This window comes from Lepidothrix coronata, unplaced genomic scaffold (genome assembly GCF_001604755.1).
Source record: "Lepidothrix coronata isolate B3197 unplaced genomic scaffold, Lepidothrix_coronata-1.0 Scaffold205, whole genome shotgun sequence".
Classification (NCBI taxonomy): domain Eukaryota; kingdom Metazoa; phylum Chordata; class Aves; order Passeriformes; family Pipridae; genus Lepidothrix; species Lepidothrix coronata.
The window spans coordinates 1,133,646-1,148,632 of NW_016690385.1; the positions used below are offsets into that span (position 1 = coordinate 1,133,646).

The 14,987-nt window shown below is 39.1% G+C and overlaps 1 protein-coding gene across 1 annotated transcript in view; it reads left to right on the forward strand.

Moving 5' to 3' along the window:
* SYN2 (synapsin II) overlaps positions 1 to 14,987 on the forward strand; it is a 171,523-nt gene that overhangs the window by 64,677 nt on the left and 91,859 nt on the right. Inside the window, exons 3-5 of the mRNA XM_017832755.1 lie at positions 466 to 523; positions 2,941 to 3,032; positions 6,619 to 6,775. Coding sequence (XP_017688244.1) covers positions 466 to 523; positions 2,941 to 3,032; positions 6,619 to 6,775 — 307 coding nt within the window. The remainder of the gene's footprint in view (positions 1 to 465; positions 524 to 2,940; positions 3,033 to 6,618; positions 6,776 to 14,987) is intronic.

A 14,987-nucleotide genomic window follows, 5' to 3' on the forward strand; every position in this document is an offset into this window, starting at 1 on the left:
CTTTCTTTAGAAACAATGTAAAGTTTCTAAGCACAGTGTTTCCAATAAACCATTTTTCTAAACCAACAATGTGGATAAAGATGAACATGAAGTGGTTCACATTAACATTAATGTCCACTGGCACTGTTGACTTTAACAAGAGCAAGATTGCACCTGTTTAGTGGAAATCCTTTCAGATTAATAAATAACTGTGAAACATGTATTTCAGTATGTTTTAATATTTCAGTAGGTTTTCACTTTAACGTTGAAAATCGCACTATGCTTTGTATCACAAAGTACTGTGTGATGGGATGGTAAGGATACCAGGATGTCAAAAGACAAAGAATTGTACCTGTGTAGTAGACAGATACAATTGCTATGTATATATGTTTTTAAGACACTCGAAGGCCTTACAAGCAGCTTTTCTGTAGCTACTGATTATAGATACATATATCCTTGATTTTCTCTCTCCCTTTTTTCCTGCAGGGCCAAGGCTTTTCGTGGAAAAAAGGTTCATGGAGAATATGACATAAAGGTTGAACAGGTAACTGACTTAATCTGAATGTTATTTTTATATTTGTGTATTTATACAAATACAGATATATAATACACACCTCCCGGGAGGAATTGAAAAGGCATGTCAGTGTGGCTCTTAGGGACATGGTTTAGTGGTGGCCTTGGCAGTGCAGGGTTAATGGTTGGGCCCCTGATCTAAGAGGGATTTTCCAGCCTAAATGATTCCATGATTCTATGTGCATATGTGTATAGACAGACACACAGTCTCCTCCCATCCCACGGGGAGGGAGTGACTGAGTTGCTGTGTGGGACTGAGCTGCCAGCTGGGGTTAAACCACAACAACCCTTTTTTGGCACCCAATATGGGCTCTTTTTACAGGATTTTGACCATAATTTGCACAACACGAAAAACATCTTGTATTCAAAAGTTGTTGCTTAGAGACGTTGAGGTTCCCAGACACTCCATGAATGACTTGTGGCATTTCTGTATCACTGATTCCTCACTCAAGAATATAAATGCACTCTGGTTGCACTGCTAGCATGTGGGGATTAAAAAAACCTGTAACAAACAGGAATAAATATGGGGATATATTCAAGGTGTATTAGAATTATGGCTTTTTTATTTAAGCTGTGTATCTGAAACTAGGGAAGTAAATAGGTCTTTTACTTACTTTTCTTAATTTATTTACTTTTTCACCACTTTTCAATCTTGAATTCTACAAATCGATCCTACTCTAAGAAGCATCAGTACTTAAACTGACTTGTTTTGTCATAGAATTTCAAAGAGTGAGGGAGAATGATCACTAGTTGTGTGGATCCAGCTTATCTAAATTCACTGTAATAGTACAGCATCCATTCTTTACACCATTGAATATCTGCTGATGCTCTTGACTTGGAAACATGCAAGGCTTTGCCAGAGATCTTCAAGAGTTTTGAGGGAGAGGCAGGAAAACGAAGACAAGCTGTTTTGTCCCAAAGTGCCATTCACACCTAGATCAGACCAGGCATTTGACATCACACACAGTCTCTTTAATAGGAACAAAAGCTCAGTTTAAGCCTGGAATTTCCTTCATATGGTCTGTTGTGGGACCAGATTTGCCTTTAATCAGTGAGAGACTGGAAGTTTCTGAACCACACTGATCACTTTGTAACACATCAGCACTGTGACAATTGAATATAAATAGTTATTCACAACTGCTTCAGAGTTCCGTTGCTGACACCAGAACAGTATTTTATTTTACGCTGCCTACAGCAACCTATCTTAACACAACAATATTTTCTATCATGTACTAAGCTTTTAAAATGATTTCTTATTTGGAGAGTTCAGTTGTCAGTCTCAGATTCAATAGGTGGTAAATGATTCTTTGACATTGTCAACGCTTACACAAATATTTCATTCTCCCACCATTTGTACTGTTTTTAAAAAAACTTAAAATGTCCCCTGTGCTTCAAATGTTTTAACACTGATCCCAGAAGGTGTAAAAGTATAGAGGGTTTAAAGAAGAGAGCTGTGTGCTGGAAATCAAGCCCGTACTGCAGCAGTGGAGTTGGAACAGTGGTTGGAAGAGTCAGCACTCCCTTAACTGGGCACCAAATTGTGAGAGCCTCTCACAAATTTGACTGGGGAAGACTTTCAGTGATACCATTTTTCAAGAGGAGACTAATGAGGATTGTGACACTCTCTATTCTGTGCTGGTGTCCGGGACAGCAAAGACGCTTTTATTTATCCCCCAGAAGACAGTTGGCTGCATTTCAATTATTCTGCTGGGTAATGTTATTGTAAAGTGCCTTGAGAGTCTAAGCTGGTGAAAGACTGTGGATAAATGAAAAACATCCTGTCCTTTCCTTTCAAATAACTGTAGATTCAGAGTATGGAAGTGGTTCCTTTTCAATTCCACGTTTCCAGTGTGAGAAGACTTTTGAAAAAGTTCTTTAATTGTGAATTTTGTGAGACAATAGTTCATTAGCACCAGATCTTTTTAAAAGAAGAATAAATGAATGTGAAGGAAATAGAAAGGGCTAAGCTATATGAAGAGACACTAAATTCTATAAGACAATATTATTTCTATCCCAATGATTTTAATGTTACTTTTGTGCGATTTTCTTCAAAACAGTGTGTAAATGTTAGGTCTGTTTGATAACACCATGCAAAGCAAAAATATAATCCCTACATTTCTATGCAGACATGAACAAGTAAATCCACTTGCTACTGCCCCACAGGCCATTTTCACCAATGTTTTTTACCTTTTGCTTTATTTGGATTAGAATTTCTTCAAATATGATGTGTCATACTTGGCAAATGCTGTTGGATTAATGTCCTCTTGGTGCTCATTATATTTCAAAGGTATATTGTCAGCAGTTCAGACACTAATGCTTAAAATAAGGGACTTGGTAAAATAAAGGTAAAATAAACCAGACTGACTAATGTGAGTCTTGTTTTCATAGGCAGAATTTTCAGAAATCAACTTGATAGCCCATGCTGATGGCAATTATGCAGTGGATGTCCAAGTCATTCGAAATGGCACTAAAGTCGTGAGGTAAGAAAAACTTAACAGAACAACAACAAAAAAGCAATTAATGGCATAATGCATGTATGTAAAAGGTGCTGAATGGTCTTTTTGTATGTGTGCAATAGGGGGTTTGACGGATGGTCATGAAAAATAGGGAAATAAAGTATCTGATCCCTCCAGGATGTCCTGCTTGTGACAGGAAGGACATATCTTGACATTTTGATCGTAGGAAAGATACGTTTGATTAAGAGGGGAATGAACTCCAGTATGAAGAACACATAATTGGGAAATAGGGTTATTGATTTAGGTTTTATCTTTGCTTTGCAAATACACACAGTCTTGGTGATTCTGTACTTGCCAGACTTTCCCAGATGAGCAGTATTTATTTCCAATGTTGAATATTTGCTGTTGAAACAGGCCAAGGAATAACACTTCTCTCAGGCCAGAATATCACTGTCTGTTTGAAAGATTTCAGTTTAAATGGCTGAGATTTCCCAATAGGCTGTTTTGTCCAAAAAAGATGATGCCAATTGAAGACCTAATAATTTAACATTATTTTTTTCAGTGAGGACATCAACAGTCTTGTAAATGTAAGGGGAGAAAACAGGGGTATGTCTGGGCAACGTAAAAGCTTAAGCAAAATTATATCAATCAGTCCTATATTTTATCTAAATTGTGAAATTGCTCCTATTTTGGCTGGAGCAGTTGTGTGAGTGAAGCATAGCAGTTTTTTGGCTGAATTGTAATCAGAAAGGTAGAGCCAACAGTGATCTTGGATTTTACTGCTCATGTTTATCTGTGGGCAAGAGTGAGAGGTCAGGGAGCTGGACAGCATGTCTTGGATCTTCATGACTTCACACAACATCTGTCCAAATAAAAGATGTGAAAATTTTTACTCATTCATGTAATAAAAATCAGGGAAAAAATATTGAAAATAAGTTTATGCTTCAAAACTCACAACTGTTTAATCTGTTACATGTTCTAAAAATATTGCAGCTAAATACGACAATAATCTTTGCCAAATCCACAAAATAATTTCCTTAGAAGAGGAAGAGATTTAATTTTTTAGGGTTGGTGGGATTTTTTACCCAATGATACAGGGTTTGGAGCCAGGAAATCTTGATCACTGCTCCTTAGTGGCTTTTCTGTAGGGAGTTTTCCAAAAAAAGAACAAAAATACTGAGGCCAAGTTAGCATGAAAACATGTCAATAGTTTATGAGTTGAGAACCTCCAGAAAACAGCATCTACAAAAGTGTACATTTGTAGTTCATGAGAAAACTTAGCAAAACTGCTGCTTATGTCATCAGATAACTCTGATAATGAGATGACAAGGGATTTTGTAATCTCCTCAGATTTATGGGTAATTTATTTATCCAAAAAGAACTGCCTGAGGTTGATAAATGTCCCTCAAACCTGGTGTGAGATACCTGCATGTGTGTGTGTGTTTTGTGGAGTGAGAGGGAGATTGAGACATGATGGGAGAGCAGTCTTCTGTTTCTATGATAACTGGAGATATGTGTCATTATTTTGAGGTCCAAAGTGACCATAAATCAGAGATTTATGGGCAGAATATTAGTTAGCAAAATCAGAACAATTTCAGTGACAAAATTTTTCTGTCTCAGTTTAGGGGGAAAAAAAATGTGTAACAGGCACCTACTTGTTTGGTTTCTGTGAATGAAAGTCAAATCCTGAAAAATTATATCTTATGCTACATAATGCTAAGGTTTTGGATCTTACAGGTGCTTGAGATAGGCTTAAAATTTTTCTCATGAACTTTTTCTGTATCCAGTCACTGGCCAGCATTAATTACAGAACTAGAACAATTGTGTGAATGTATAATATTCCTTTGAGGAGCTTTTGCAAAGGAAAATATATTTCTTTTTTTTAATTTTTAAAAACTCCGTTCCCTCAATTCCCCAACTGTTTCATTAAATGGGTCTTTTAAAGGACACTTTCTGTTTTTTTATTTCAAACCATGGTGCTGTCTCTAAATGTGTTATCCCCTTACCACTGTTTTAGGTGATAGAGGTGGTCTCTTTCTTTCACTGAAGGATCTGCAATTTTGGTTGTTAGTCCTCTAAGTATTAGAGGCTAGTAAATTGGATTTCTATGTTTCAAATTCTTGACACAGCACCAAGAAACCCAGATCACAAATTCTCAGAGCTATGCTGCAAACACATCTTAGGAAACCTGTTTAAAGGCAAGCATTTCTTTACAGGTTTTGGTCACTGAGCTACGGTGCCATTTGAATGACTCTTGACAACAAATCTATAATGTTGCTTTTGCCAAATTGTGCAAGTCTGATTTGGGTTGGTTTTGCCCTGGCAGTGGTAAAACACTGGCACAGGTTGCCCAGAGAAGCTGTGGCTGCCCCATCCCTGGAAGTGTCCAAGGCCAGGTTGGACAGGGCTTGGAGCAACCTGGGATAGTGGAACCATGGCAGGGGGTGGAACAAGATGGGCTTTAAAAACTCCCTTCCAACTCAAACTGTTCTATGATTCTGTGATTTGAAAGCCAAGTTAAGAATCCAGCTAATCTACTTTGACTACTGCATTCAGGCTGGAATCTCAAAATTGCTAAAGCAATTTTAAACATGGATTTTAGTTTGGTTTTCCTGGAGTGAGACCTTCTGAATCATTTTGTGGTCCTCAGAGTTTCTCATTCCAATATACAGCTTGTATTTATTCAAGACATGTAAATAATTACTCTAATTTACCCCGTAGTTACACTTCTTTCAGGAGGTTGATAGCTTCAAGCTACTCAGGGTTTTCTTCCAACTATAACATTGGAATGCAGAAGATACTCTTTCAACAGTCAAGTTTAGGAGCAAATTGCCCCTGTGCTGGTGGCTCTCTCCTGTTGTACTGTTTCTTGTTTTCCATAGTCTTCTTCAGTAGCTAAATGTCAGGGTTTGAGTAAAGTGAAGGTGGTGTCAGACTGTTCTCAAAGTTGCAGGGTGATAGGGCAGGAAACCACAGCCACTGCAACTGGGGAAATGCTCATTAGATACAAGAGGGAAAAGAGGGCTAAAATGCAGTTGTAAGTTTAGAAATTCATTTTGACAAATCTCTTGATCAAAAGCTGAATTGTGATTATCTCCATTTTGGTGTGATGCCTTTTGGCAGCAACGGTGTTGCTTCATCTCTTACTGTCTTGAAAACAACCTGACAATAGTTATGAAAAACCTTTTTTCCCAAAAAGCTCAAGTTTCTGGCAGAGCCAATTGCCTGCTTTAGTTTTGATTGTCTTTGCTCAGAAATGGGAGTACACAAGTTTAAGAACATGCTTAGAGTTTATAGATGTGAGATTTTTATATGTGTTTTTCTTTCAGGAAAACAACCTGAAATCAATGATAATTTCTCTTTCCTCTTAATGGATTCACATTATTGAGGAGATGCTGATGTTTTCTGAACATCAGTTGAAAAATGATGCAGTACAGATTTTCATAGAGCCATCACAAGTCTTTTCCATCTTGTAGCAAGCATTTACCTTTGGTTTGAGTGGTCTTTCAGCCCTTCTCTACCCCTCAGTTTTTCCCTTTTGAATAATTTGCTCTTGAAGGAAAAACACTTATTATCATTGACTATCAGCAATGTCTCTTTTTCCTGCTAGGTCATTCAGGCCTGACTTCGTTCTTGTTCGACAACATTCCTTCAGTATGGCAGAAAATGAGGATTTCCGTAACCTGATCATTGGGATGCAGTACGCTGGCATCCCCAGTGTCAACTCCCTGGAGTCCATCTACAACTTCTGTGACAAACCCTGGGTGGTAAGTGATGCAGCCAAAACTTCTGCTCCTGCTGCAAAGCCAGATAGTGCCTTTTTTTTTGACTGCTGGTTTAGTTCCCCTTCGTGAATATTGACTACCAGACTGCAAAGTTACTCTGCTGAGCAGTGAAGCAATAGTGAAAGGAATAAAAAGTAAGCTTAAATAATTTTTTTTTTCAAAGAGACAGTGTGGAGACAGAGAGAAAAAAATATTTGTAGTCCAACCAGTGATCTAAGTGAGGAAGCTAAGGGAAAGGCTGTCCCCTGCTAACATACTTCCTCAAGTGAGGAGAGTGTGTTTATTCACAATTTGTCTGGGAAAAGCAAGCTGAGAATATTTTTCATATTTGTGGTTTTGAGCATAATTTAAACAGACTTTAGCCAGTGTTTTCCTTGTGCCTGTGAAATTTTGGGGGCTCTGCTGTAGCAAGGAAATCTGAAGCTCCTCGTTTCCTCATTTCAAAGCCCTTTTCATGATCCTGTGCCTATGGGGTAGGAGTTGCTGCTTTCAGTTACACCTGGAGAGTCACTGCTCTTTGCCAGTTTTAGTGTAGGAGCCAATGCAGTTTTTCTTAACATGCTTTGTAGTGATGGAGGAAGAATTTGGTGGTCTTTTTGATTCATAGAGAACTGAACATTGTTAGCCACAAATTACCCATGGTGCAGTCACTATCCCTCTAATAGGTGCATTCAGCTGTCCAACACCTAACAGAATTTTAAAGAATCCCACATGTTATAAATAGCCAACATTTCATTTTTTTTTCTCTGATGTCTGGGTAAGAAAAGAACAGTTGTCAATATTTTTCACACTGAAGAAAAGTTTTACTATTATACTTTTTATTGCCTTGAAGATGTTTATTTTTTCACATTTACTATGAAAATCCCTCCAAAAAATTGTCAGCAGATTTGAACATATACCTTCTGGCAGCTAATTTTATTATACCTTTATGTTGCAGCAAACTACTGGAGGGAATAAATAATTAATAGAGCATTTATAACTTCTCAGAACACATAATGTACAGTGCTGGATTAATTATTTTCATAAATTACATATTCTAGCTGTGTGGCATTTCTCAATGGTTTGATTCACTGTATATAATAAAGCTGGGGAGCAAACCCAGTAGCATTTATTTGAAATTATGATACAATAAAAAGTAAATTAATAATTCCTCCTTACACATTGCCATATCTGTACCTTTGGGTTTTGCAAAAATTCTCTTTTTTTTTAGCTGAAATTTCTCTAGTTTGTCTCAGAATAGATACGAGTGAAATGAAAATATTTTTCAGATGATCTTATTTTGACTTGAATATAGAGATGATGAATAATTTTTCCTTTGAGATTTTCTACCTTGCCACTTGTACTTCTGGCAGCCAAAATATGTTTTCTTTTAAATACTCAAGTTTTGCAGAGTTTCAGCAGGAGTCCATTTCACATCTCTTATGTTTTTCCTCTCAGAAATAACTGTTGTAGAGACATTTTAGCATCAGACAGGTCACATGCTCCAAACTAATTTCCTTCCTGTTTTGATTATCTGCCGTAGTTCCCTTAAGTTGTTTTCATGAAGGTGTATAACAGATCAGGGCCTGCCTGTGCCCCCACTGCAGGTCTGGGAACAAGGAGGTTGAGCAGCAACGTCCATGTGCTGTGACTGTGGCCAGGCTTGGCTCCACCACCCATCTCAGTCCTGGGTTTTAACTACCCATGACCATAAACTAAGCCTAGAAACCTGACATTGGTTCCCTTTCTGACTATGTGGTGGCACTGCCCCTTAGCTGGGTCCTAATTAGGAGTCTGGACTTTTAATGGGAGCACAAAAATAATTTCTGTACACACAGAGGGGGCTTTGTTTGGCTGTTTAACCTGGAATATCCTGCCTTCAGTTCTTTGTGCTCCTGGGAGATGTAATAATAATAATGGCCAGTCTTCGCGAGCGAAGATTTGGGAAAGGTCATTAACCCTTCGAGCCTGCGCAGTGGATTTTTTAGGTGAGACCCAGCGTGCGCTGAACTGAGCCCACCCTTTAATCCTGAGGTTCAGCTGCCGGGCCGAGCAAGCTTGGACAGTGGCAGTGAGGTCCCCAGGATGTAGGTTTGTTTAGAGTGACCTTCTCTTAGATGGATTGCCTCACAGGGCTAACGAGCTCCATCTGCCCGGGGGGCTGGGAATCGAACCCGGGTCGCAGCGGTGAGAGTCCTGCACCCTAACCACTAGACCACTGGGAGATGTAGACACAACAGTTTATATCCCAGAGCATGGTGAAATCTTTGTCAGATTTAGGAAAGGTAAACACTGGAAGGAGACATGCAGGCTGGTGGGATTGTTGGGATGTCCTGTGCAAAGCCAGGAGTTGGACTTTGATGATCCTTATGGGTCCCTTCCAACTCAGGATATTCTGTGATTCTATGGAGCCCATGCCTAGAATAGATACTGTAAGGGTAATTAATCCCTTGATTCAGCTGATTTAATGAATGTTCGAATATTGCAGCAGAATCCAGGGATTGTTGGTTTTGCCAATATCATCCTCTACCTTGTTGCATTACACCTTTCTCATACATCCTACCTGCTTGTGAGAAATCCCTGCTACAAACTGTTTGGGATGTCTGGGAGTGCACTCCTCAGTCTACTGCTGTATTAAGGGTGAAAAGCACTGATGCTGCTGTGCTCCAACAGGAAGCACATTCTGCAGTCTTGACATCCATGTCAGGTTTGCAATAGTGCAGGTAAGGAATCCCATGCTTGGACTTACCCTCCATGTGTCTTTCTGTACAATTCCTTTGTCAAAACCTGATATTTGTGTGAAAGTTATTTCTATAAACATTGAAAGTTCAAAAGCCCTAGGAAAAACTGGAAAGGAGAACGCCAGATAAAACCGTAAGTAACAATCTTTATTAATTTATGAGAAAGAGGTTGATTTTCCTGCAGGTAAAATTTGAGTGGCAAAAGTGAATTGCAACTTGGATAGCAGCAGGGAAAAAAAAAAAAGGGTGTGCAATGGAATGGGCTTTTAAAGAATGGGAAATACTGAATGGGCAATCAATCTTACTTACACCAGTGCAAAATTAGGAGTAGTATAGAACTAGGAAGGGAAGTCTGGGAAGTTATAAAATGAGAATACAAGACCTTTGGTTTTTAAATTGCTGTTCTTCAGAGTGTCAGGTGTTTGATGTTTTTAGAACTCGCAGCTCCAGATGCACAACATCCCTTTTCAACCCTGAGGGCAGATTCATAACCTGCATCACAAACTGAAGCACCTGCCCTTAATTTTCCAGCAGAACTCTTTTTGTGCTCTGCCTGCAGACACACCTGCGTTTCTGTGCATTTGCCAATAAACAGTGAACAAATTTGTATTTGACCTGATTTATATTCTTGGAAGATGGGGTGTGGTGGGAAGATTGCCAGGAACATACTGAAGTCTTAAAGCTTGTCTTCTCTGGTGTCAGGACATACATAATTCCTTCAAATGCTTGTCAGAAGTTCAGAGCATTGTACAGCCCTTTGAAAAGCTGGGTGTGAGCAATATGGCAAAGAAAATGTTGAAATGGCTGTTTATGGTGAGATGTTTGAGTACTGAAACGTATTCATGATTTGGGGTTGTCGCAGCGCTGGGGTGATAACACCACCTACCTCATGAAATATTCATGATCGTGGCTTGAGATGAATTCCACTTAAATGCCAGTAAGAATGTCAGAAAGTTACTTAGCTAGGGGGAAAGTGTGAGTTTTATAAATAAAAACTGAGTTCTTTGTTGCTGGGTTCATGCAGAGCTGGGGAGGAACCTCGTCTGTTCATGCCCCCGTCTCACCACATTAGAATGTTTCATTGCAGTGTCACATTGCAAAAGAATAGTCTTGTGTGTGACATGTTCCAGTCAAATGAGACTAAAATTTTAACTAGCTTAATTTACAGCTGCATTGAATTAAGGTGAGGCAAAAACTTATACTATCCTAGATGGATTCCCAATCCATCTTAGTTTCATTCATGTCTAATGTGTGCATCCTATTGTAAAGCATCATGAAAGGAAAAGTAAAGAGGAAAAATAGCATAACTAATTAGCTGAAGTTATGATTTGATATTATTTAAAGTAGCAATCTAGACATTTCTTTATTCTGTTTTCCTTTAGAAAACGTCATTCCAGAAATAAATGAGACTTTTCTTTACTGAGGCTTAAAGGTTGTATGTAAACTTTCTCACAGTACATGATGTCACCATCCCTGGAGGGATTTAAGACATGTAGGTGTGGGACTTAAGGGCCTGGGTTAGTGGTGGACTTAGCAGGTTAATGGTTGGTCTTGGTGATCTTAGGGGTCTCTTTCAACCTATATGATTCTGTGGATCTATGTAGGTGGGTGAAATAACTAATTGTGGAGGCCAGAAGTAACTGGAAAATGTGATGATGATGTCAGTGCTTGCAGTAATAGGTAAAATTTAAGGATTCAGAGTGGGGAAATAATATTTTAAAAATATGCTAGTAAGTGTAATTAGGAAGGGAGGGAGAGTTAAGTGGAGTACACTAAACGTGAAGACTCTGATTTACTTGTCAGGGATTGCAAGGTTCAATGTCCATGGCTGCTGTAGATAGAATATAGCTCTTTTTTTTTTTTAATTTCAGTTAAGCCTGCACTGTGATATAACATGCATTAAAGGAGCTGGATTGCATCTTCTGGGTTCTGAGAGATAAGTATTTCAGTACTGCAGAGACCACGGAGTTGCTGCAGCTGTATCGAAAAACTGTATATGACTGAAGAGAAAGAAAATCCTCATAGAATCACTCCAATTCCATGAGTGTAGTTCTGCTTCCTTTACTGCAGAGGAAAAACTTAGCAGCACCTGCAGCTGACTGCACATGTGTTCTCCTGGGAGTGAGTGTCTCAGGAGGCTGCATGGTAGGGGTTGGTGGATGAGGCTGCCAGGACGTGCTGATACCTAAATTACACATTTACTCTGCTGAAGGGTGGCAAAACCTGACACATAATGGTGGGTTTGCAAAAATCATTTGCACTGGAGCACTGTGACCTTAATTAGCTGTTGCCACGGTGATGCAAGGGTCTGTATTTAGCTTGAAATACTGACCTGATGGAATCACAGAGGGATGTAGAGAGGCCACTGTGGTGTGTCGAGCTACGGCAGAGCTGTGACAGCTTGTGAAGGGGCATCTGGCAGTGTGGGGAAGGAAAGCTGGGTGCTGAGCAGGCTTGACCTCAAGCAGAGGACAATGCTGCCATCATGACACACTGCTCCATCGGTCCAGGGATGTGGAAAAGAGAGGAACCAAATAGGAAGTGTTTTTTGGGCAAAAGCTGACAGAATGGAAGGCAGAGATACTTGTAGGATGTTAAGACAGCTGAAAGGTCCTGATGTTTTTTACACAGAGCTCCAGATTAGAGCCCACTTTGTCCTGAAACATCTTCAGGTGTCAGACTTTGCTTCATTGAAGGAATTTATTGTTATTCAGGGTTTTAAGTGTAAGAGAAGTTCCATAGAACACTTTGTTATGCCAAAATTTACTTCCTTGCTCATCTGCAGCCATTCCGAGGGAAGACTTTTCCTTTTGTCAGACTTGGTAGTACTGTAAATCTCACAGTTCTTCTTTGTTTCTTTTCCTATAGTTTGGGAGCAGACAGCCAAATACTTGTTTGCAAGTTTGTTGATATTTTTCTTGTCTGCTCCTTTTGTCAAGCTTACACAATTCCGAGCCTTCATGAGCCATATTCTGCTTTGCCTTTCTTTTACAGATGATTTTCTACTTATCTGTCTTCATCTTTCTACTCTTACTGAATACTTCATTTCTCTATTCTTGCTTTGCTTTCTTTGGAAAGTCTGTTTTAACTGCCCTTTCTTGCTATCTGATGGTATTATAGTGCTCTCCCCCACTTTGTTTTCTCATTCATGTATTGCTGCTCAAAGTTACCATCTTGTGCTTTTTCCCCTTCAAGTTATACTTTAATAATCTTGAGCAACAGATTGGGGCACTGGCAGTGCACTTATGGGCACTCCACAGGGAGGAGCAGAGAAAAGAGACTAGTTCTGTTCATTCCAGCATCCTGTTGACACAAATTTTTGAAGATATGCTAATAGGAGATACAACCACATAGACGAGTTTCAATGTTGTGTCAAAGTATCTTATGGAGAGGGAATAACAAACAAATGTGTGCAAGAAGAGAAGTATTTTGAAAACCTATTTACTGTAAATCTTGGAGATTTTCAATACTTGCCCATGTTTGGTTTAAAGAAAGAAATTATAAATATGTATTGTACTATAAGAAAATTCTGTGCTCATTACCCAAAACAAGATTTGTACAATAATACTGAACAATGGGATAGGATTTGACTGTTTATTGCTCTCTTCTATGTGCCAGAGGGGATCTTCTTAAAGGTCAAGACTAAAGAATGCATACCTACAATCTGAGAAGACATTTAGGGATGTTCAGATTTGATGTCTGTTATCATGATAAATGTTAGAAATGTTAAGATGTATTTCAGTCGGTGGCTATAGTTTTATGTGTTTCATTAGATGAAACCTGGAGCCAGCCTTGACCTTTCTTTTTATTTCCACCGTTCTGGCAAGATTGATCTATTTGATAGGTAAAGGCAGGGACACAGGGCAACCAGAGGTGGGGAGTGGCCTCTTGCTGTTCTGTCACTTTAGGAAGCTACTGAAGCAAGAGCAGTTCCTTTCTGTGGCTGCAGGACTGGAGCCAGGAGCTGCCTGTGTCCCTCAAGCAGAGCAGAGTTCCTTTTTTGAGGCGTTGGGCACCACGACATGGGTGACAGGGCTTGACCAGCCTCATGTGATGGTGTGTGGCAAAGTGTGTAACAAATTCCATTGGCCTATTAGCAAATATTTACCTCAGTGGTGGAGGTCTTTGTGACCCTTATTCATGTAAAGGGTGTTAAAGTGAAGGCAGAGGTCTGTGTATCTACAGGGCAGCCAGAGAACAAACTGTCCACAGGTGATTTTCCTCCAGCGCTGCTCTGAGCACAACTTTCTTAAGCACAAAATCTGCAGCTTAATTCTGTCAGCCAGTGAAGATTTTGGCCTCTTTGCCCAGTCTGCCAGTTAAAGCAAAACATGTTGATGGCTTTGTAGTGCAAGAGCTGAAAGTAAATTCACGAAACTGTGTCAGAAGGAAAGTGAAAACATTTTAAGCTTTCTGGTCAAAAGACAATTTTACTACCAGGTTTGAACATGGAACTGGAGCAAATTTCATAAATAGTTATTAATTTAAATGCATAACTAGAAATCTAAATACATGAAACCTAGCAGTGTGTTTGCTCTTTGCACCTCTTTATAGAGCTGCTGTAGTTTAATCTAGCCTTGAAATAGAAAGGATATATTCCAATCTTGCTTACGGATTTTCTTTCCTAAAATAAGTAAGGTCACTTGAAATTCCTTGAAAAAAGCAGTGATATACCTGAATAATGAATATACCTCAGTATGGTGATGATTTGTTTTCTGTTCCATACAGACAGAATATACAGCTCTATATTCATCAATGCTTGCTTGCACTCTGAAGTACTTTATATATGTACTGACAATGTATGGATTTCGCTTTGTCCAGCATTTACTGCATTTAATGCAAAAGTAGGCTCAGATTTTTTAACTGCATCCCTGAATTTCAGGGTAGATTACTGCCACTTTTCCCTGTTGTTCCCTGCACTAAAAAGCAGCAGTGGGAGCTCTTGACATCCATTACAGACTTCCATTGCATTGAACATTTCTAGTGGCAGAAAATTCAAATAGACTTTTAACTGTTTCTTACTTTCTACTGAAAGAAACTGTATTTAAATAAAGGCTGTAAAATTAATCTGAAAAACAGGACTGTAAAGCTGTGGTTCATATCCCTTTTTTATCTGCTGTTCCTGCCACAGTATTGAAACTCGGAAACCCTCTTTTGTGCTTTCTTAAGGCAAATATCCATACCTGAAGGCCAGATTATGAAAATAAGGCTTGCTTTCTTGTGCAATCTTAACGTGCAATTAAAAACAAAACCTGTGTGTTATATTCCCTATTAAGTACCTCAGAAGATCATTTTTTCAAGTAAAAATCTAGGTAGAGGTTTTATTTGCTTCTTTTATATACGACCATGGTGACTCAGTGCTGAGCAGAATCAGGAGGGGAGGACTCCCCTTCCTGATAAAGGAATTTGTCACCCATCCAGGAAAAGCCCTCCCATTGTACTTCCTCCATCAGGAGGACAGTCCCCTCTCCATC